At 45.3% G+C, this 23,999-nt stretch overlaps 1 protein-coding gene across 2 annotated transcripts in view; it reads right to left on the reverse strand.

Moving 5' to 3' along the window:
• The window catches only part of IZUMO2 (IZUMO family member 2), a 38,066-nt gene extending 14,461 nt beyond the window's left edge, over positions 1 to 23,605 (reverse strand). Inside the window, exons 1-7 of one of the 2 annotated variants that reach the window (XM_007184916.3) lie at positions 23,347 to 23,605; positions 23,073 to 23,147; positions 18,235 to 18,321; positions 17,976 to 17,996; positions 16,990 to 17,070; positions 14,147 to 14,270; positions 11,887 to 11,993 (exon numbers count right to left, since the gene is read on the reverse strand). In XM_007184916.3, coding sequence (XP_007184978.2) covers positions 11,951 to 11,993; positions 14,147 to 14,270; positions 16,990 to 17,070; positions 17,976 to 17,996; positions 18,235 to 18,321; positions 23,073 to 23,147; positions 23,347 to 23,578 — 663 coding nt within the window. In that variant the 5' untranslated portion in view covers positions 23,579 to 23,605 and the 3' untranslated portion in view covers positions 11,887 to 11,950. Of the gene's footprint in view, positions 1 to 11,886; positions 11,994 to 14,146; positions 14,271 to 16,989; positions 17,071 to 17,975; positions 17,997 to 18,234; positions 18,322 to 23,072; positions 23,148 to 23,346 lie in introns of those variants that run through there. The other variant, XM_007184915.3, reaches the window with a different exon arrangement.
• Between the last annotated feature and the right edge of the window lie 394 nt (positions 23,606 to 23,999).

The following is a 23,999-nucleotide window of genomic DNA, read 5'->3' on the forward strand; positions in this document are numbered from 1 at the left end:
TTTTGGGGGGATGGTGAGTTCCTGAATGCAGCCAGCCTCTCCTGACTCAGAGCAGAGCGGGCTGTGTGCAGATCACAACCACTTGTAACATTTGTAACAGAGCCAGGCTGTGAGCTCAGAGCCCCAGCAAGTTCTTAGAAAAACCAAGTTAAATATGTGAGCTTTCCACAGGCTGCCTGCAGGGATTGGTGTTTGTGGGCTCTGGAAAGCCCCATACACTGCAAGGTAGATAAAAAACACTAGGTTTGAGTCTTTGGGCAGGACTGTAATCCCAGCCTGGAACACTGCCTCTCAAGTTAAGCATCCTGAGACGGGAAGATGATCCTGCATTATCTGGGTGGACCCCAAATGCAATGACAAGTGTCCTTAGAAGAGGGAGGCAGAGGGAGATCTGACACGGAGGAGAAGCCCATGTGACAGAAGTAAAGAGGAGCAGAGTCAGAGAGACAAGGCACTACGCCTCTGGCTTTGAAGCTGAAGGAAGGGGCCACGAGCCAAGGGAGGCAAGCAGCCTCTAGAAGCTGGAAAAGGCCAGGAAACGGATTCTCCCCTAGAGCCTCTGAAGGAAGCATGGCTCTGATGACACCTTGATTGCTGCCCAGTGAAAACCAGTTCAGACTTCTGGCCTCCAGAACTGTAAGAGAATACTACATCTGTGTTGTTTGAAGCCACTAAGTTTCCGGTAATTTGTTAGAGCAGAAATGGGAAACTAACATGGTCCAGAAATAAAGACTCAGAGCCTCACGTGCTTCCAGGCAAACAGCTGCACGTACACCCAGCTACACAGGAACGCACCCACCTGACGGCTGAAACCAGTGGGTGAAATTTTGATGAGGAACAGAGGCTTAACCACCTCCTCATGAGTCACTTACTAAGGTAGCGTGCCCTTATCCGCGGCTTCACTTTCCACGGTTTCAGTTACCTGAGGTCAACTGTGGTCCAAAAACACTGAGTGGAAAGTTCCAGAAAGAAACAATTCACAAGTTTTAAATCACACACCATTCTGAGTATCGTGATAAAATCTTGCGCCATCCCACTCTATCCCACCTGGGGCATGAATCATCCCCTTGTCCAGCGTATCCTGCCCAATAGTCACTTAGTAGTTGTCTCGATGGACTGTCGCGGTATCACAGTGCTTGTGTTCAAGTAACCCTTATTTTACTTAGTAATGGCCCCAAAGTGCAAGAGTAGTGATGCTGGTAATTCGAATATGCCAAAGAGAAGCTGTAAAGTGCTTCCTTTAAGTGAAAAGGTAAAAGTCCTCAATAAAGAAAGAAAAAAATATCAGACTTCCCTGGTGGCGCAGTGGTCAAGAATCTGCCTGCCGGGACTTCCCTGGTGGCACAGTGGTTAAGAATCCGCCTGCCAATGCAGAGCACACGGGTTTGAGCCCTGGTCTGGGAAGATCCCACATGCTGTGGAGCAACTAAGCCCCAGCGCCACAAATACTGAGCTTGCGCTCTAGAGCCCATGCTCCGTAAGAAGAGAAGCCACCGCAATGAGAAGCCAGCGCACCGCAATGAAGAGTAGCCCCCGCTCGCCGCAACTAGAGAAAGCCTGCGCATAGCAACGAAGACCCAACACAGCCAAAAATAAATAAAATTAAAAAAACAAAAGAAAAAAAATCATATGCTGAGGTTGCTAAGATCTATGGTAAGAGTGCATGTTCTATCTGTGAAACTGTGACGAAAGAAAAAGAAATTCAGGACTTTGCTGGCGGTCCAGTGGTTAGGATTCAGCGCTTTCACTGCCATGGCCCCGGGTCCAATCCCAGGTCGGGGAAGATCCCACAAGCCGTGTGGCCAAAAAAACAAAAAACCCCCAACAAACTGCAAAAGTTACAGCCACAGCGCATAAGCATAAGTGCTTTACAGAAGAGGCATTAAATTTGTACAATGAGATTTTTTGAGAGAGTCCACATTCACATAACTTTTATTACTGTATATTCTTAAAATTGTTCTATTTTATTATTAGCTATTATTGTTAATCTCTTACTGTGTCTAATTTGTAAATGAAATTTTATCATAGGTACGAGTGTTTAGAAGAAAACAGTGTGAAAATTAATAAAGGCGAACCTCATTTAAAGTGGAGTTGGGGGACTTCCCTGGCAGTCCAGTGGTTAAGACTCCATGCTTCCAATGCAGGGGGCGTGGGTTCGATCCCTGTTCAGGGAAGTAAGATCCCATATGCCGCGTGGCGCAGCCAAAAATTAAATTAAATTAAATTAGATTAGATTATTTAAAAAGTGGAGTTGGGAGGCCAGGAGGGGGAGTTCTCAAGCAGCACCACTCCACATCCATCACAGGCCCTAATGCAAGAAGCTTCAGCAGGAAAGAACCATCTATTATAGGCCCCAACCAGAAAAGATGTACATTGCATCCCCTACAAGAAATCAACTACCGCAGCAACTAGGCCAATGAGAAACCATCACCACTCTGAATTCTCACTTTTCTCCAATGGACTTTCATTCAAAAGAACTCCTCTCAATTTCCTGGGTTTTCTTTTTCCATAAGATAAAGTTCCTCTCTTGTTTGTTGGACTTCCTATGGCTTTTGCTATAGCCTGCTTGTCCCGAATTGCAATTCTTTGCTGTTCCTGAATAAGCCCATTTTGCTGGTAAAATAACCCGCTGCTTTATTCTTTAGGTTAACAACAGTATATAGAGGGTTCAGTACTATCCAAGATTTCAGCCACCCACTGGGGGTCTTGGAATGTACCCTCCGAGGATAATGGGATCTACTGTAATTACAAAACGAAGAGGATAACTTTTTAAAGTGGAGAAACTTGGCAGATGCCACCTTAGCCAAGTGATTGAGGCCAATGTGACCAGTGATGGGCAAGCGGACATCACAGGCTCCTGCTCTGTTAAGGACACATCTCACTCCTAAGGTATTCCTGCCAAAAGCATGTAGCCTAAATCTAATCACAAGGAAATAACCAACACATCCAAACTGAGGGACATTCTAGAAGTACGTGGTCTGCAATCTTCAGAATTGCTAAGATCATGAAGGTCAAAGAAAGACTGAACAACTGTTCCAGGTTAACGGAGACTAAAGTGACGACAACGAATGCAGTGCATGACACGGGATTTTCTTTTGCCATTAAGGACATTATTGGGACAATTAGCAAAATCTGAAAAAGGCCTGCAGATTAGCTAATCAACAGTATTGTATGGACGTTCCTTTCCTGATGTGAGCATAGTGCAATGGTTTTGGAAGAAAATGACTGTTTTTAGAAAAAACACAGAGACTTATGGAGGCTGGGGGCACGCAGAGGCCCAGAGAGAAGGGGACAGACACAGAGAAAGAGAAGCAGAGACCCAGGGAGAGAGAGGCAGAATGGGGGTTGGGGTGGTGGTGGGAGATTGGAGAGGGGAGATGAGACCCAGAGAGAGGGGCTAGGGCTTTCGGGTCAGACATCCCTGGGTTCACACCATGTCGACAACTCATTGGCATTGTGATCTGGAAGAAGCCATGGAATCTCCCTTGCCTGTTTCTTCTTCACCTGCTAAGTGAGGAAAAGGTACATTCTCCCTCCTGGGAAATGGCCGCAGATCCGCACTCGGCTAGACTCCTGGAAAACAGCGGGTGCCCAATTCCTGTGCGCTGAGTCGATGGCACTGGGGCACTGGGGCTCTGAGGCAGCCTCACGAGTGACAGGAGGGGGCGGGGAGCCGCCCACGGCGCCCTTCCCCTCCCACCCAGGCAGACTCGGCCCGCCTCCTGCGCGCCTGCCTCGGTCAGCCCACACCCAACGGCAGCCTCTCGTGTCCGCCAGTTCGGAACTCACCTGTGCGCCCCCGCAGGTTGTGCACGGCGGCCAGGCCTTCCCGCCCTCCTTCGGGCCCCGGAAAGCGCCTGCGCGGTCGCTGTCTCGGAACCTCAAGTCCTGGTACTTTAAACTGCGCTCCGCAGCTGGACTGCATTTCCCAGAAACCACTGCGGCTCACGCTCCTCTAGGCCTAAGGTCTCTGAGGGCAGGGGAATGCTGGGAAATGGAGTCCACGAGTAGAAAGTGGGGCGGGAGAAAAAGTGCTGTAAACAGCTACTTTGCAGCTGGCCGAAACATGGTATTTGGCAACTGTATGGCTGTACTGGCACCGTGAATATTTCCATTATAGCCAAAGTTTTTCACTGCCCTCCACAGGAGGCGACGTCATAGTCCAGTTAACCCATCTAACTCAAATTTCTCCTACCAAAGCAAAAGTTTTCAAGACACCACCTAAACTGATGGTGAATGAATCGAGCCTCTGTTACTTAATTATTCAATTTCCCTGGGCAACCGCCTTCCTGTTTGGCTCAGTTTCATCCATCACCTCTTAAGGGGCAGCGTGGTAAAGGAAACAAACCCCTATAGTGGGAGCTGGAGATGGGCAGGAATGCAAGGATGCATTGGGTTATTATAAATTCGTCTGTTAATATATCAAAATAATAAAATCTTGTTGCCGAAACTCGGACTCCGTTCACCGGTGCTGAATAGAAATGCGGAGTCAGAGTTTTGGGTGAAGTAGAAAAGAGTAGCTTTTATTGCTTTGCCAGGCAAAGGGGCCACAAGGGGCTAATGCCCTCAAGACTGTGTGACCCACCCTGGAGGGGGTAATGAGGAGTTTTATAGTGTTCAAGGAGCAAGGCGTGATCAGCTTGTGGAAAATTCTCGGATTGCTTGGCATCAAGGTGAAGTTTCAAGCATCATCAATCTTCTGGTTTCAACCAGTCTAGGTTCTATGTTCTTTTTTTAAAAAATAAATTTATTTATTTATTTTTGGCTGCGTTGGGTCTTCGTTGCTGTGAGCGGGCTTTCTCTAGTTGTGGTGAGCAGGGGCTACTCTTCCTTGCCGTGTGTGGGCTACTCATTGTGTTGGCTTCTCTTGCTTCCAAGCACCGGCTCTAGGCATGTGGCCTTCAGTAGTTGCAGCAAGCGGGCTCAGTAGTTGTGGCTCACAGGCTTAGTTGCTCCGTAGCATGTGGGATCTTCCTGGACCAGGGATCAAACCCATGTCCCCTGCATTGGCAGGTGGATTCTTACCCACTGCGCCACCAGGGAAGTCTACTTCTACTTTTTTTTTTAAACATCTTTATTGGAGTATAATTGCTTTATAATGCTGTTAGTTTCTGCTGTATAACAAAGTGAATCAGCTATATGCATACGTATATTCCCATATCCCCTCCGTCTTGCGTCTCCCTCCCACCCTCCTGATGCCACCCCTCTAGGTGGTCGCAAAGCACCGAGCTGATCTCCCTGTGCTATGCAGCTGCTTCCTACTAGATATCTATTTTACATTTGGTAGTGTATATATGTCAATGTTACTCTCTCACTTCATCCCAGCTTACCCTTCCCCCTTCCCGTGTCCTCAAGTCCATTCTCCACGTCTGTGTCTTTATTCATGTCCTGCCCCTAGGTTCATTAGAACCTTTTTTTTTTTTGATTCCATATATATGTGTTACAATACGGTATTTGTTTTTCTCTTTCTGACTTACTTCACTCTGTATGACAGACTCTAGGTCCATCCACCTCACTACAAATAACTCAATTTCATTTCTTTTTATGGCTGAGTAACATTCCATTGTATATATGCGCCACATCTTCTTTACCCATTCATCTGTCGATGGACACTTAGGTTGCTTCCATGTCCTGGCTATTGTAAATAGTGCTGCAATGAACATTGTGGTACATGACTCTTTTTGAATTATGGTTTTCTCAGGGTATATGCCCAGTAGTGGGATTGCTGGGTCATATGGTAGTTCTGTTTTTAGTTTTTAAAGGAACCTCCATACTGTTCTCCGTAGTGGCTTGGCTGTATCAATTTACATTCCCACCAACAGTGCAAGAGGGTTCCCTTTTCTCCACACCCTCTCCAGCATTTACTGTTTGTAGATTTTTTCATGATGGCCATTCTGACCGGTGTGAGGTGATACCTCATTGTAGCTTTGATTTGCATTTCTCTAAGGATTAGTGATGTTTAGCATCTTTTCATGTGTTTGTATATCTTCTTTGGAGAAATATCTATTTAGGTCTTCTGACCATTTTTGGATTGGGTTTTTTTTTTTTGATACTGTGCTGCATGAGCTGCTTGTATATTTTGTAGATTAATCCTTTGTCAGTTATTTCGTTTGCTGTGCAAAAGCTTTCAAGTTTCATTAGGTCCCATTTGTTTATTTTTGTTTTTATTTCCATTTCTCTAGGAGGTTGGTCAAAAAGGATCTTGCTGTAATTTATGTCATAGAGTGTTCTGCCTATGTTTTCCTCTAAGAGTTTTATGGTGTCTGGTCTTACATTTAGGTCTTTAATCCATTTTGAGTTTATTTTTGTGTGTGGTGTTAGGAAGTGTTCTAATTTCATTCTTTTACATGTAGCTGTCCAGTTTTCCCAGCACCACTTATTGAAGAAGTTGTCTTTTCTCCATTGTATACTCTTGCCTCTTTTATCAAAGATAAAGTGACCATATGTGCGTGGGTTTATCTCTGGGCTTTCTATCCTGTTCCATTGATCTATATTTCTGTTTTTGTGCCAGTACCATACTGTCTTGATTACTGTAGCTTTGTAGTATAGTCTGAAGACTGGGAGCCTGATTCCTCCAGCTCCGTTTTTCTTCCTCAAGATTGCTTTGGCTATTCGGGGTCTTTTGTGTTTCCATACAAATTGTGAAATTTTTTGTTCTAGTTCTGTGAAAAATGCCATTGGTAGTTTGATAGGGATTGCATTGAATCTGTAGATTGCTTTGGGTAGTAGAGTCATTTTCACAGTGTTGATTCTTCCAATCCAAGGACATGGTATATCTCTCCATCTGTTTGTATCATCTTTAATTTCTTTCATCAGTGTCTTACAGTTTTCTGCATACAGGTCTTCTGTCTCCTTAGGTAGGTTTATTCCTAGGTATTTGGTTCTTTTTGTTGCAGTGGTAAATGGGAGTGTTTCCTTAATTTCTCTTTCAGATTTTTCATCATTAGTGTATAGGAATGCAAGAGATTTCTGTGCATTAATTTTGTATCCTGCTACTCTACCAAATTCATTGATTAGCTCTAGTAGTTTTCTGGTAGCATCTTTAGGATTATCTATGTATAGCATCATGTCATCTGCAAACAGTAACAGTTTTATTTCTTCTTTTCCGATTTGGATTCCTTTTGTTTCTTTTTCTCCTGTGACTGCTGTGGCTAAAACTTCCAAAACTATATTGAGTAATAGTGGTGAAAGTGGGCAACCTTGTCTTGTTCCTGATCTTAGAGGAAATGGTTTCAGTTTTTCACCATTGAGAACAATGTTGGCTGTGGGTTTGTCATATATGGCCTTTATTATGTTGAGGTGGGTTCCCTCTATGCCTACTTTCTGGAGAGTTTTTATCATAAATGGGTGTAGAATTTTGTCAAAAGCTTTTTCTGCATCTATTGAGATTATCATATGGTTTTCATCCTTCAGTTTGTTAATATGGTGTATCACATTGATTGATTTGCATATATTGAAGAATCCTTGCATTCCTGGGATAAACCCCACTTGATCATGGTGTATGATCCTTTTAATGTGCTGCTGGATTCTGTTTGCTAGTATTTTGTTGAGGATTTTTGCATCTATGTTCATCAGAGATATTGGCCTGTAGTTTTCTTTTTGTGTGACATCTTTGTCTGGTTTTGGTATGAGGGTGATGATGGCCTTGTAGAATGAGTTTGGGTGTGTTCCTCCCTGTGCTATATTTTGGAAGAGTTTGAGAAGGATAGGTGTTAGCTCTTCTCTAAATGTTTGGTAGAATTCACCTGTGAAGCCATCTGGTCCTGGGCTTTTGTTTGTTGGAAGATTTTTAATCACAGTTTCGATTTCAGTGCTTGTGATTAGTCTGTTTATATTTTCCATTTCTTCCTGGTTCAGTCTCGGAAGGTTGTGCTTTTCTAAGAATTTGTCCATTTCTTCCAGATTGTCCATTTTATTGGCATATAGTTACTTGTAGTAATCTCTCATGATCCTTTGTATTTCTGCAGTGTCAGTTGTTACTTCTCCTTTTTCATTTCTAATTCTGTTGATTTGTCTTCTCCCTTTTTTTCTTGATGAGCCTGGCTAATGATTTATCAATTTTGTTTATCTTCTCAAAGAACCAGCTTTTAGTTTTATTGATCTTTGCTGTTGTTTCCTTCATTTCTTTTTCATTTATTTCTGATCTGATCTCTATGATTTCTTTCCTTCTGCTAACTTTGGGGTTTTTTTGTTCTTCTTCCTCTAATTGTTTTAGGTGTAAGGTTAGGTTGTTTATTTGAGATTTTTCTTGTTTCTTGAGGTAGGGTTGTGTTGTTATAAACTTCCCTCTTAGAACTGCTTTTGCTGCATCCCATAGGCTTTGGGTCGTCGTGTTTTCATTGTCATTTGTTTCTAGGTATTTTTTGATTTCCTCTTTGATTTCTTCAGTGATCTCTTGGTTGTTTAGTAGGGTAATGTTTAGCCTCCATGTGTTTGTATTTTACAGGTTTTTTTTTCCTGTAATTGATATCTAGTCTCATAGCTTTGTGGTCAGAAAAGATACTTGATATGATTTCAATTTTCTTAAATATACCAAGGCTTGATTTGTGACCCAAGATATGGTCTATCCTGGAGAATGTTCCATGAGCACTTGAGAAGAAAGTGTATTCTGTTGTTTTTGGATGGAATGTCTTATAAATATCAATTAAGTCCATCTTCTTTAATGTGTCATTTAAAGCTTGTGTTTCCTTATTTATTTTCATTTTGGATGATCTGTCCATTGGTGAAAGTGGAGTGTTAAAGTCCCCTACTATTATTGTGTTACTGTTGATTTCCTTATGTATTGAGGTGCTCCTATGTTGGGTGCATATTTACAATTGTTATATCTTCTTCTTGGATTGATCCCTTCACCATTATGTAGTGTCCTTCTTTGTCTCTTGTAATAGTCTTTATTTAAAAGTCTATTTTGTCTGATATGAGACTTGCTATTCCAGCTTTCTTCTGATTTCCATTTGCATGGAATGTTTTTTTTTTTTCTATCACCTCACTTTCAGTCTGTATGTGTCCCTAGGTCTGAAGTAGGTCTCTTGTAGACAGCATATGTACGGGTCCTGTTTTTGTATCCATTCAGCCAGTCTATGTCTTTTGGTTGGAGCATTTAATCCATTTACATTTAAGGTAATTATCAATATGTATGTTCCTATTACCATTTTCTTGATTGTTTTTGGTTTGTTTTTGTAGGTCTTTTCCTTCTCCTGTGTTTCCTGCCTAGAGAAGTTCCTTTAGCATTTGTTGTAAAGCTGGTTTGGTGGTGCTGAATTCTCTTAACTTTTGCTTATCTGTAAAGGTTTTAATTCCTCCAGCGAATATGAATGAGATCCTTGCTAGGTAGAGTTATCTTGGTTGTAGGTTCTTCCTTATCATCACTTTAAATATGTCCTGCCACTCCCTTCTGGCTTGCAGAGTTTCTGCTGAAAAACGAGCTGTTAACCTTATGGGGTTAACATATAACCTTGTATGTTATTTGTTGCTTTTCCCTTGCTGCTTTTAGTATTTTTTCTTTGTATTTATTTATTTATTTATTTATTTATTTATTTATTTTTGGCTGTGTTGGGTCTTCGTTTCTGTGCAAGGGCTTTCTCTAGTTGTGGCAAGTGGGGGCCACTCTTCATCACGGTGCACGGGCCTCTCACTATCACAGCCTCTCTTATTGCAGAGCACAGGCTCCAGTCATGCAGGCTCAGTAGTTGTGGCTCACAGACCTAGTTGCTCCGCGGCATGTGGGATCTTCCCAGACCAGGGCTCAAACCCGTGTCCCCTGCATTGGCAGGCAGATTCTCAACCACTGCGCCACCAGGGAAGCCCCACTTTGTATTTAATTTTTGATAGTTTGATTAATATGTGTCTTGGTGTGTTTCTCTTTGGGTTTATCCTGTATGGTATTCTCTGTGCTTCCTGGATTTGATTGACTATTTCCTTTCCCATGTTAGGGAAGTTTTTGACTATAATCTTTTCAAATATATTCTCAGACCCTTTCTTTTTCTCTTCTTCTTCTGGACCCCTGTAATTCGAATGTTGGTGTGTTTAATGTTGTCCCAGAGGTCTCTGAGTCTGTCCTCAATTCTTTTCTTTTTTCTTTATTCTGCTCCCTGGCAGTTATTTCCACCATTTTATCTTCCAGCTCACTTATCCGTTCTTCTGCCTCAGTTATTCTGCTATTGATTCCTTCTAGAGAGTATTTTTAATTTCAGTAATTGTGTTGTTCATCATTGTTTGTTTGCTCTTTAGTTCTTCTAGATCCTTGTTGAATATTTCTTGTATTTTCTCCATTCTGTTTCTGAGATTTTGGATCATCTTTGCTATCATTACTCTGAATTCTTTTTCAGGTAGGTTGCCTATTTCATCTTCATTTATTTGGTCTTGTAGGTTTTTACCTTGCTCCTTTGTCTGTAACATATTTTTTTGTCATTTCATTTTTTTTTTTTTTGATGGATGTTGCTGTATTCCTGTCTTACTTGTTGTTTGGCCTGAGATGTACAGCACTGGAGTTTGCAGGCAGTTGGATAGAGCCGGGTCTTGGTGCTGAGATGAGGACCTCTGGGGGGCCTCACTCCGATTAATATTCCCTGGGGTTTGAGGTTCTCTGTTAGTCCAGCGGTTTGGACTCAGAGGTCCCACCACAGGAGCTCGGCCCAACCTCTGGCCTGGGAACCAAGAACTTGCAATCCTGCAAGCTTCATGGCACAGTTAAAAAAAAAAAGAAAAGAAAAAAGAAAGAAAGAAAAAAAGGAGCAGTACAATATCAAAGAATAAAAAATAAAATAAAATTAGAAAGATAAAAAATATATTAGGAAAAATAAAACTATAATTGAAACAACCAGTCGCTGGGGGCTCCTCCCGTCCCCTTAGGTGTCTGTGGTCCCCAACCAGTGCCTGGTAGGTGCCCTAGTTGTGAGGAGACACGAATTCTGTGTCCTCCTAGTATGCCATCTTGACTCCGCCCCTCTAAAATTCTATGTCTTTTTTTTTTTTTTTTTTTTTTTTTTTAATGAGGATCTTGAATCAGATGCGTATGTTTTGATTGATTGATTGATTGATTGATTTTGGCTGTGTTGGGTCTTCGTTTCTGTGCGAGGGCTTTCTCCAGTTGTGGCAAGCGGGGGCCACTCTTCATCGCGATGCGCGGGCCTCTCACCGCCGCGGCCTCTCTCGCCGCGGAGCACAGGCTCCAGACGCGCAGGCTCAGCAGTTGTGGCTCACGGGCCCAGCCGCTCCGCGGCATGTGGGATCTTCCCAGGCCAGGGCTCGAACCCGTGTCCCCTGCATTAGCAGGCAGACTCTCAACCACTGCGCCACCAGGGAAGCCCCTAAAATTCTATGTCTTTTAATTGAAACTTTCTCAAGTATTTTCAAGAATATGAAGTTTTATAAGATTGTCTTTTTAAATTTTTCAAATAGAAGTCTTCACATAGGATTAAAAACTTGCTGTTAAGGAGAAACATAAAGCATTACCAGGAGAAGGTGTCTTCAAGGCTGTGCTTCCAGGCTTAAGGATCTTGGTAGGCACCTTAAGCCCGCTTGGTTTTAGCATACTCATTGTCCTTAGTATGTCAGAGATGTTTTTCCTTTGCCTGTTGCCACTATCTTTCCCCAGTCATTGATACAACTGTGGGTGTTTCTATAGTGAAGTCTGTCTCTGGGTTAAATTGCTCACTGCCGCCTCAGTCGCCGCCAGTCACCACCACCTGCCCCACTGCAGCAGCAGCCGCCACGCGGCCCCCGCCTCCCACCTCCTGGCTCATCAGCAACTTCTACTTTTTAATTAGGGTATTTGGAATCTACAGATGAGTGAGACGTAGCCCCACCCCTTGAGGAGCACCCAGTCAGGTGTCCAGAGCGGGACACCAATTGGGGCAGGGTCCTCCAGAAACTGATGCAGACACTGAGGAATCTGTCACAGACTTTATTAAACTTCTTTTCCTTTCCCCTTACAAACCTCAAAATCAGAGCCCTACTGAAGCAGGAGTTTTCGGTTTCGCCTATATGTAATAGCCCTGGTCAGAGAGAAAAAGCCTGCAGGTTAGAAAAAGAACTTCAGACCCCTCCAGGTCAACTGACCACCCAAAACCTTCCCTCCAATCATTGGCTTTATTTGGCTCAGCCAGTGACATCATGGGTCTCTGGGAAGATCTCCAGGGTTCTCAGCCAATCAGAACATAAGGAGGGAGGAGAGAAAAGTTGGGACTGGGACTGAGGGTATGAAATGTGGGAACAGAAAGAATGGAAAAAGACAGGAGACTCTGAGAGACACAGACACGGGGAGAGAGACTCAAAGAGATGAGAAAGACAGAAAGAGAAATGAGGAAAAGAGAGAAGCAGGTGTACTGGGTTGAACTGTGTCCCCCCACTCCAAAGATATATCCAAGTCCTAAACCCCAGTACCTGTGAATGTGACCTTACTTGCAAATAGGGTCTTTGCAGATATAATTATGTTAAGGTAAAAATGAGATTATTCTGGTTTTAGGCTTACATTCAAAGACTGGTGTCCTTACAAGAGAAAGGGGAGGGAGGTTTGGGACACAGATACTGAGGACAAAGCCATTGAAGACAGAGGCAGAGACTGGAGGGAGGCCACTAGCCAAGGGATACCACGGATGCCAGCCGCCACCAGAAGGTAGGAGACAGGTATGGAATGGACTCTCTCTCAGAACCTCCAAAAGGAACTCACCCTGCCAACCCGTGGATGTTGGACTTCTGGCCTCCAGAACTCTGAGAGAATAAATTTCTGTTGCCTTGAGCTGCCCAGTTTGTGGTCATTTGCTACAGCAGCAAGAGGAAACTAATACACAGGGAGACAGTGGGGAGAGAACAGGGAGAGAGTTCTGCTCTAGAGAGATCAAGACAGGAGACAGAGGCTGAGGGAGAGAGAAACAGAAATCAAGATGGGGGAGGGAAATCCAGAGATGGGAGAGGGGAAGACAGACAGAGACAGAAATGAAGACCAGAAGATGGAGAGGGAACGGTGGGAAGGTGGGAGGGGAAAGAGGGGAGTCACAGAGGGAGAGATTTAAAGAAGCAGAGAGGGGTTGACAGATAGGGACAGAGTCTGTGGAGTGGGAGGGACGGGAGTCAGAAACAGAGACCCAGAGATGGGGAGAGACATTCAGAGACAGGGACTGAGACACACAGATTCAACATGGCAGGCAGGGAAGGGGAAGAGGGAGATGGCAGAATTGGGACCGGGACAGAGGAAAGGAGGAGAAAGTCCAGTGGGAGAGGCTGAGAGGGGGAGAGAAGGGGAGATTCCTTAGGCTAAGGGCTGATTTACTTCTCACCACCACCCTTAAGTGGGAGGTACTGGGATTATCCCCAGTTGAATATGAAGAAACCAAGGCATTTGGGAAAGGAGGGTGAGGGGCAGATAGAGGAGGCAGAGGGAAGAGGAGAGGGGCTGAGAGGGGGCTGAACCAGAGACAAGCAGACAGGGGCGGGGGGAGCGCTCAAGATGGAGAAAGGAGGGTGGGGGTGATTTCTCCCCTCGTGGGAGCATCATGGGCTCAGTGCTTGGGGCCCTGGAGATGTTTTCATTTTAAATACTTTGACTATACTCAATATTTTGTAATAACGTATAAGTGAAAAGAATCTGAAAAAGTATATATATATATGTGTATCTGAATCACTGTACTGTACACCTGAAACTAACACAACATTGTAAATCAACTATACTTCAATTAAAATAAGTAAATAAATAAACACTTTGAAAATCAGGAGAAAATAAATTAATATAACAATGATGAGGATGATGGATATATAATAACGAGCCCAGATTGGATTATATCTGTCTTCATACATGAAATATAATTTTTAGTGTTTTTTCAGTGGAGGAAGAGACCCATGAAGGCCAAAGTGATGAGGACCCAGGAAAGACATAATGTGGCCCAGGGGGTGGGGGGAAGAGGAGATGAGAGCGACAGATGGACGGAGAGACATGAGAGAGAGAGAGAGAGAGAGAAAAGAGATGGCAAGAGGGAAGGAGAGACCAAGAAAAAAGGAGAAAGAAAGAGAGACAGAGGGAAACAGAGAGAGAGGCATAAAGTGACTGGGGAGGAGACTCCCAAACGACAGAGTGACGGACCCAGGGCAATGCTACTTTTCAGGGGCCCAGGGGGGCATTTGGGGACCTCAGGAGGGGGCAGGGATGACTCACGAAGCCACGATGACACCAAAGGCCAAGACAGCCAGACACACGGAAATGATGCTGCCGAACAGGGCCCGATTCCGCGGGGATCCGCTCTCCTGGTACTGCAGGTCCATGCGGGGCTGCCCGTCGACTGGGTAGTGGACAGTGGGGGTGGGAGCCAGCGCGACTTCCAAGTCATCACCCTTCCCCGGGCTTGTACCCACACCCACCTGCTCACTCGGCAGCCCGGCCAGGGTCGGGCCTCTCTCTCCCTTCTCTCTACTTGGCCCCTGCCCTCTCCTGGGTCTGACTTTTCCTTCATCGGTTCCTCAAATTCTGTGTCCCAGGCACCGTTCTAGGTGCTTGGGATACCGCTGGGAACTCCGCTGGCAAACCTCCCTGCCCTGAAGGAGCAGTCTACATAGCACAGCACAGTGACGGCGAAGAGCCCAGCGCCAAATGCATCTCATTGGATGGGGATCGGAGCGGGGGCGGCGGGGATGGAGGGGAGGAATTGGTAACTACCCACAAACGTGAGAGGGGGATGCAAAATGCTGACGATCTCAGGCTGCATCTTAGCTGGTGACCCTGAAGGTGGCCTGGGGAGTCCCATTCTGCAACTTCGATTTGCTCCCTCCCCTCTTTATTCTGTCAGCCAAGCCTCTTGGCTCGACCTTCAAAACCAGCATCTGATCCACCTCCTGGGTTGCGGACCTGGTCCAGCTCTCATCACCACTCCTTTCAAGGGAAGGGGCTCCCTGCTTCTCCTACAGTTCCCCATCTGGCCACCAGGGGGCGTCGATAACACCCAAGTCTGCTCACGTCCCTCTTCCGCTCAGAGCCTTCCAGTGGCTGTCGTTTCATTTAGAATCAAAGCCCAAGTCCTCACCATGGTCCACCAGGCCCTGCACGATCTGGTCACCATGTGGCCACCCTACTACCCTCCTCTTCATTCACTCGCCTCTGGCCACACTAGCTTCCCTCTTATTACTCAACCATGTTGGATCTTCGCACCTGCTGTTCCCTTTGTCGTTCACACTGTTCCTCACGCCTTCACTTCCTTTAGATCTCAAACATCACTTCTTCAGAGAGGTCCCCCCACCCGCACTCTCTAGGGTAGCACCGCCCCTCCCCCAGGCACTTTTTATCAAATTGTTCTGTTCTGTTTTCATTAGAGCACTATCGCTGTCTGGAATTAGTCCATTTACTTGTTCATGTAATTATCATCTAACAGTGGTTCTCAGCGGGGGACAATTTTACCTCCCAGGGGACATTTGGAAACGTCTGGAGGCTGGAAATGATTGTCATAACTTTGGTTGGAGGGTACTAACTGGCGCTGAGCGGGTAGAGGCCAGGGGGGCTGCTAAAATTCCTATAACACATAGAACAGCCTCAGAACAAAGAATTATCCAGCCCCAATGTCAATAGTGCCAAGGTTGAGAAAACCTAGGCTAACCCTTCACGCTATTAAAATGTGGGCTCTATGAGACATTTGTCTCCCACTCTGCTGATCCTCAGTTTGGGGCATTATAAGGTGCTCAAAATATTTGTTGTAGTTAAACATCATCCTCAGAGAGCAAATAGATGAATCCTTCCTTTTCAACTAGTCAATGTCATAGGGGAAAACGACTGGTAAGAGAAATTCCTCTAGATTTAAAAAAAAAGTGAAAAAAAACCTAACACTTAAATGATATGAGAAGTCTTCTCATTGAATACTGGTTTGAATGAAATCAGCAGTGAAGATATTCTGGGGGAAATTAGGGAAGTTGGAAAAGGGACTTGGAATTATTTGATACTAAAGAATTGTTAGGTTCATTGGGAAGGGCATTGTGGTTATGTAGGAAGTGTTCCTTTTAGAGGTACACACTATGGGTGAAATCTCGTGATGCCTGATTTCTTTTAAAATATGACGGCAATAAACAAAGTGAAGCAAATGTGGAGGTATGTTCATTGTCAACATAATTTGATAGAAAGTGATACTTTAGAGGGCTTCCCTGGTGGCAGCAGTGGTTAAGAATCCGCCTGCCAATGCAGGGGACACAGGTTCGAGCCCTGGTCTGCGAAGATCCCACATGCTGCGGAGCAACTAAGCCCATGCGCCACAACTGCTGAGCCTGTGCTCTAGAGCCCGCGAGCCACAACTACTGAAGCCCCTGTGCCACAACTACTGAAGCCCGCGCGCCTAGAGCCCGTGCTCCGCAACAAGAGAAGCCACTACAATGAGAAGCCCGCACACCACAATGAAGAGTAGCCCCCGCTTGCCGTAACTAGAGAAAGCCCACACACAGCAACAAAGACTCAATGCAGCCAAAAATAAATAAATAAATTTATAAAAAAAAAAAAAAAGAAAGTGATACTTTAGAAAGTATGATCAGGGAGTTCTCTCTGAGGAGGGGGACTTGAAGACTTTACTGAAGTAAGGGAGTGAGAGGAACAGTGTGACAGAGAGAGGGAACAGTATGTGAAAATGTTCAGCATGACTATTCAATCTTGATGGATATATAGGGGTTCACTGTATTATTCTCTGTGCAATAAGGATGTATGTTTTTTAAAACCTCTGAATGAATGAGTGAATTCAGCACATCCTTTCAGACTCCCCTGGTATGGCACTGGCTAAACATAAAATGTTTTTCTAGCACCTGCCATTCTGGCCTTAGAAGCACTGTAAAGTTACAGAGGGGTCTTCCAGTTAGTAGGGGGAAAGTGAATTTCAGAATGTGGAAGCAACTTCTGGGCCACTGTGTAATCAAATGGAAAGGGCAGGGTTTAAGGCTGCACATGGGAGACCTCAAAAGTCATATCCACCGGGATATGGTTGTCTTCACCTCTCATGCACCTGTCCCATGCCTTCCCCCATGCCAGGAGCTTACCAAAACAGTACTTTTCTTTGATGCATTTGGGACTGATCCTCTGGCAATGTAAACAATCCAAGACTTCTTCTTTTAGCAAGCCTGGACAAGAGGAAAGGGAGAAGTGGGATGAGGGCATATATCAGAGGACTGGCAAGGGGGAGGAAGGCAGAAGGGGAAAGAGGAGAGGGAGTCCCTTGGCCCTCCTGAATTTGGAGGTCTCACGTGCAGCAGAGCTAGCTGAGCAAAATGCACTGATGATTCACATTAAAAATAATTTGTATATAATCACTGAAAAGTAGAATTCAGTTGTGCAGTTGACCCAACATTTTGTTGGTAGACATGTGATTACATTAAATTAATTTTAAACTTAATGTCTACCAACAGAATGTTTGCACTTCTCTATTCCTATTTTGCTGCCCCGTGTGGCATAGACTGGCTGCCTGCTCCCTCATCTGTCTCCCCGGCTTCCCGCCACACAGGAAGACTACATTTCCCAGGCTCCTTTGTAGTTGGTTGTACCCATGTGACCAAGTTCTGGCCAATAGAAGGTGGACAGAACGATGTATGTCACTCCCAGGCCAGCTACAAAAGGCCCTGTAGGATTCCCTATTCACTTTCCCTTCTGAAGTTAGCTTAGCAGCCACCGCACAGGTGCAGCCTGGATCCTGGAGTCACCACTTGGAAGATCTGTTCAACTCCCAGTGGAATTTTGACAAGAGAGAAATCAACCTTTCCTTTGTTAAACAACTGAGATGTGGGGGGTTATTCGTCACTGCAACATAGCCTATCCTAGCCTGACTAACATCCTCCCAAAATCTTTTTTTGCAGTTTGAAATCACTTTCATAAGCCCTCAAAAATCAGATATCCCTCAGTGCCATAGCTTTGGGGTGGGGGAACCACCAGATGGAGTAGGTGTGACAACAGGGCTTGATTTTGGGGAGACAAGGTAAAAAGGGGTAGGAGGGTAGCAAAGGGAAGAACAGACAATAAACCCAGGACTCACGGCAAATTTTGGGATCGCAGGCTGCAAGAGAAAAGAGTGGAGGTGAGTTAAGTTGGGCCAGCAATTTGAGAATTTAATGGGAAGGGACGGGGAGAGGGAGGAAAGAGTCTGGAAAAGGAGAGAAGGGAATTTTGGGGAGAGGCAGAGAAGGTTGAGTCATAGGGGAGGTGAGAGAGGAGTTTGGAAGAAAGGGTGGGAGAAGGGGATCAATGATAATGGGAAAGGGGAGAAGGAGGCTTGGTGGAGAGAGATGACGCACCTTTTAATTCATATGATCTTAAAACTTTCTTGAGTTCCTTGATCACCCTCTCCCTAAGAGTCACCAGTTCATCCAGCAGAGGCCCATCTGAGGAGAAAAAGGGATCCTCCTGGGGTGGGAGGCACCCAACAAGCCCACCCCACCAGCAGCTTCAAAGAGAAGGGATGAGGGGCAATTCCCTGGTGGTCCAGTGGTTAGGACTCCACGCTTTCATTGCCAAGGGCGTGGGTTCAATCCCTGGTTGCGGTGCAGCCAAAAAATAAAAAAATAAAAAAAGAGAAGTGATGAGGAAAGTCCTTTTCTAAGCAAGACTGGCTATTCCTCGGGGTCCACTAGGCGAATCTATGGCAGGGAGGTCCTACGTCTACCTTCTGATCCACTGCAGGGACCCAGGCTAAACCACCAGCCTTTGGTCTCAGTTTCCTCATCTGGTAAGTGGTAGAAGGGTACACTCGATCACCTCTCCTCTCCTTTTCCCTGATCTGCTCTCCTCTTTTCTTCTATTCTTTCTACACTCACTCCATGATTTCACCCAGCCTCATGGCTTTGTACATTACCTAGAAAGGCACTGTCCAATATGGCAGCCACTAGGCACACATGGCAATTGAACTGGAAAGGGCTAGCCTGAATTGAGATCAGCTGTTAGTATAAAATGTATGCTGGATTTCAAAGACGTGGTATGAAAAAATAACTGTACAATGTCTCAGTAATTTTTATTTTGACCGCTTGTTGAAATGGTAATATTTTAGGTATTGGGTTAAATAAAATCTATTAAAATTAATTTCATCTGCTTCTGTTTACCTTTTTAAAAATGTGACTGCCAGAAAATTTTAAATTACATATGTGACTATTTGTGCCTCACATATTTCCACTGGACAGCACTGTTCTATACACACTGGTGCCTCCTGCATTGGCATCACTAACCTAGACCACTCACTGAAGTCCAGATGCATATATCCAACTATTCACTCAGGATCTCCACTTGGATGTCTAATAAGCATCTGAAACTCAGTGAGTCCAAGACTGAACCTTGATATCTTCCTCCAAACTCATTTCCTATGAAAGTGAAGTCTTCTCCATCTTCATAGAAAGTGAAGTCTTCTCCATCTTCACAGAAAGTGAAGTCTTCTCCATCTTCATAGAAAGTGAAGTCTTCTCCATCTTCATAGAAAGTGAAGTCTTCTCCATCTTCATAGAAAGTGAAGAAGTCTTCTCCATCTTCATAGATGGAGATGCCATGTTTCTAGTTCCTCAAGCCAAAATCCTTGGTGCTTTGATTCTTCTTTCCTTACATCTCACATGCAACTTGTCCACATGCATGTGAGTAATTCCTGTCTGTGAATAGTCAAGAGAGCTCCAGGAATCCAACATTTCTTACCCCCTCCACTCCCTGGTGCCGGCCATCATCATCTCTTGCCTGGGCCATTGTCACAACCTTCTCATTGGTCCCCCAGCCTTCCCTGCTGCCCTGCTAGATCTGTTCTCCACAGCCAGAGGGACCCCAATAAAACTTCAGGCATCTCACTAGCTTCACACTTCTGCTCAGAACCCTCCCATGTGACCCAGAGCAGAAGCCAAAAGTCCTTACCATTATAAATCCCTTCCAGTGGATGGGTACCAACCTACCCATCCCCTCCCCCTTACCTCTAGGACCTCAGCTTCTACATCTCTCCCTCTCTCTCCACTCCAGCCTCCCTGGCCTCTTCAAGGTTCTGTGAATATGCCAATCATACTCCCATCTCAGGCATTGCACTTGCTGTTCTTTCTGCCTACAGCCTTCTAGCCTAGACGTCTACCCTCTCATAGCTGCTTCCCCCTCTCCTCCACATCTTTTCTCACGTGCTGACCTTTCAGTGACATCCTTCTTGGCTGTCCTATTTTAACCTGCAAGCCCTGCCCCTATTCCCAGCACTCTCCATCCCCTGGTCCCTGCTTTATTTTTTTTCTCTGTAGTATTTGTTCCCATTTGACATGTTATATTGTACAGTAAAGGGTTAACTCAGCAGGTCTGAGTTTTCCAAACCCTGCACATTCCAAAAAAAAAAAAAAAAGTTTGGTTCTTGCCTGGCTCCTGGGAGGTAACCTCTAAGTCCTTGGAATATCCTGCCTGTTAAGTGTGTCTTTCTTTACTTGGAAGCCTTGGGTCACACCACATTGTCTGTGCTAACAATATGATTCATGGTGATGGTCTTGGGCCAACATGGTAGCAGCTTGACCTCTGGTGGGGCTGGAGACAGAATAACTGAGATCAGCCACTTGGGTGCTCCTTGCCTATGTAACCAACCCCAATAATATAATAATAGTTGGTAAAATCGTCGGCCTGGACTCTTCAAAAATGTCATCATCATAAAAGACAACTGAATGCAATGCGTGATCCCAGAACAGATCCAGGATTGAAAGAAAACTAGCCATGAAGGGCATGACTGAGACAGTTGGGGACGTTTTAATGAGGTTTGAATATTAGAGGATAGTATGGAATCGATGTTAAATTCCTAGGTACACTCACTGTGTAAGAGAATGTCTTTCCTTGTTTTTAGGAGATTGCCTGATGAAGAATTTAGGGTTGAAATGTCACTAAGTCTCAAATGGTACACACACACACACACACACACACACACACACAGCAAATGTGGCAATAGGTTACCATATAGTGAAATGTTAAGAATGGTGTATAGGTGTTTATTGTACTACTCTTGCCACTCTTCTATCCATTTGAATTTTTTCAAAATATAAAAATCACTTTTTTTTAAAAGGTGAGAGTTTAAAAATTACTGATGTTCAGGCCCCGTCCCCTGATATTCTGATTTAATTGGCATGGGCTGTTGCCTGGGCTCCTGGATTGTCTTAAAAGTTCCCCAGGGGATTCCAACCTGCAGCCTGAGTTGAGACCTCCTGCTCTAAGCTTTTTCTGTGAAGGTCCAGACAGTCAATATTTTCAGCTTCGAGGGCCATGTGGTCATTGTTCCTACTCAGCTCTGCCTTGGAGAGCAAAAGCAACATAGACAGTACATACATGAATGGGTGTGGCTGTGTTCCAATAAAACTTTATTTGCAGATTTGGCCCCCAGGCTATATTTTGCCAATCCCTGCTCTAGACAGAGATGCAAGATGCAGCATAATCATCTTAATAACTAACATTTATTGAGCACTTACTGTGTGCTAAATGCACATTCACAAACCTCTTTATGGTTCTCAGTGACTATGGCGTGAGTGCTATTATTCCCATTTTACAGATGAGGAAACCGAGGCACAAAGATGTTAAATAGCTTGCTGAAGGTTAGCCAGGCTTTGATTCCAGGGCAGTCTACCCTCAGGACCTCCACTGTAATTTCTACACCTCTCTCAAAGGTCTAGAATGAGAACCCAACCTCCCTCCCTGTCCGCCAGCTGAGAACAGAACTTCCAGTGTTTAAAGTTCCCAGGAAGGGGCCTGGTCAAAGGGGACTATACACATTTGGATTTTTTTTTTGGACAGCTTTACTGAGACATAACTCACATACTATACAATTCACCCATTTAAAGTACACAATTTAATGGCTTTTAGATTATTCCCAGAGTTATGTAACCATTGCCACAATTTTATAATATTCATTACCTCTCCCTGCCCCCCCAAAAGCCCTGCACTCCTTAGTATGCATTGTTTTTTAAAATTTCATATTCACTAAATGGTAGGGCAATACTAAAAATTGAGATAAAATTTAATTTTTTAATGTAATTAAAATGATTGTTATTTCCTCCTGATTCTATGACTACTGCATATTCGTTATTAAAAAGGAGAGGGGGCTTCCCTGGCGGCGCAGTGGTTGAGAGTCTGCCTGCCAATGCAGGGGACACGGGTTCGAGCCCTGGTCTGGGAGGATCCCACATGCCGCGGAGCAACTGGGCCCGTGAGCCACAACCAGTGAGCCTGCGCGTCTGGAGCCCGTGCTCCGCAGCAAGAGAGACCACGATAGTGAGAGGCCCGCGCACTGCAATGAAGAGTGGCCCCCGCTCGCCGCAACTAGAGAAAGCCCTCACACAGAAACGAAGACCCAACACAGCTAAAAATAAATAAATAAATAAATAAATAAATTTATTTTAAAAAAAAAGGAGAGGGAGGGAAAAAGAAAAGGAAATTGAAATCCACAACAATTTGACAAGCATAGGCAAGAAAAGCATACATCACCTTCTGTTCCCTTATCCTAGGACAACCAACACCAGTATTCTGGCAATCTACCCACCTCCCCACCCCCATTCCTCTTTCAGGGCTCGCTTTATACAAACCACACACACACAAACATTTCATATCTTTAAAAAAAAAATGGTGGGCTCTTCCGTGGTGCCCTTCTCCCTGCTCCATCCCTCAAAGTGGGGTGAGGTTCCTGGGGCTTAGATCCGTCCTCCCACCCCAGTCCACAGGGCCCTCTACTGCCCTCCCGTGGGAACTGTCTTAACGACCACAATGATTTCCAAGGACCAACCCTGAGAGTGGCGTCCCAGGAGCCGCTGAATACAAAACCAGGAGACACCTCATGGGGTGATGGTTAGGAATATAATGGTCTAAGCTGGATGTCCCAGGTTCAAATCCTCAGCTCTGTTATTCCTAGCTGTGTGACTTTGGGCATGTCACCTAACCTCTCTGAGCCTCAACCTCCCCCTCTGTAAAGGGCAGATCACAATACCGCCCACCTTGATGACCTGTCCTAGACTTTTCTAGAACTCTGTCAGACACACAGTAAAGGCTGTACAGTGTGTTTGCTTTTGTTTTTACATCAAGAGAAGGCGTGGTGAACCGGTGGAAAGGGAGGAAGGAAAAGGGGGCTGGAAAAAGGAAAAAGGCTTTTCCTCTTAGCTCCTACCTCTAAGAGAATTAACCATTAAGTTGTTTGTTTGATTCTTGATAAAGGATGCCACAAGGTCCAGGTGCTCTATCCCTGGGGGCGAGAGGGTAGGAAATTCCAGTGGGTCCCTGCGAGAGCCACGTGATCCCCTCCATCTCCCTCCGAGAGTGGCCCCGCTCTCCCCCTCTTTGGGGCGTGGTCCCCAAAGCGTTGGTCTCCCGGCCCAGCCTTGGGCTGCCCCACTGGTCCCTTTCTCCACCGTGCTAGGCACCCTCCCCTCCCCAGCACTCACCCACTCTCCCCACAAAGGCGTTCAGCGCGTAGTCCCGGAAGAAAGGCCCCTCCATGCCCAGCAGCAGGGCCTGAGCGCGGGCCTGCAGCTGCTCCTGATGGAAGCGGTCGGGGATGAGGGCGACGCGCAGCTGGCTCAGGGCCTCCCGCACCGAGTGGTCACACTGCAGGCAGCCCCAGCCTCGGCGGGCGCTCAGGTCCAAGAGCAGCAGAAGAGCCAAGGCCAGAAGCATAGCACGGCCTTTGTGACTTCACAGAGAACCCGGTCGGCCCCGCCCCCCAGGCAGGGGCGGAGTCAAGGAGGCCGCGGGAGAAACACTCCGTGAGTGCGTGAGTGCGTGAGTGCGCAGGCGCGTGTTTGCCGCGCACTTACTTTGTGCCAGGCGTGGAGCTGGGAGCTAAGGAGAGAATTTCAAAAACCAGAGGTCTGCCCTGCCTTCCTGGATCTTACATTCATTCTTTAAACTTATGTGTATTGAGCACCTACTATGTGCCAGGTCTGCTCCAGAAGCTAGGGTTAGAGCTGAGAAAAACAGGAGATCCCTGCTCTTTTCAGAACTTACATTCTTTAATTCAACAAATATTTACTGAACACCTACTGTGTACCGGGCCCTGTCCTAGGCGCCTGATGGAGCACTGAGGCAAACAGACACA

This window comes from Balaenoptera acutorostrata, chromosome 19, assembly GCF_949987535.1.
Source record: "Balaenoptera acutorostrata chromosome 19, mBalAcu1.1, whole genome shotgun sequence".
Taxonomy (NCBI): domain Eukaryota; kingdom Metazoa; phylum Chordata; class Mammalia; order Artiodactyla; family Balaenopteridae; genus Balaenoptera; species Balaenoptera acutorostrata.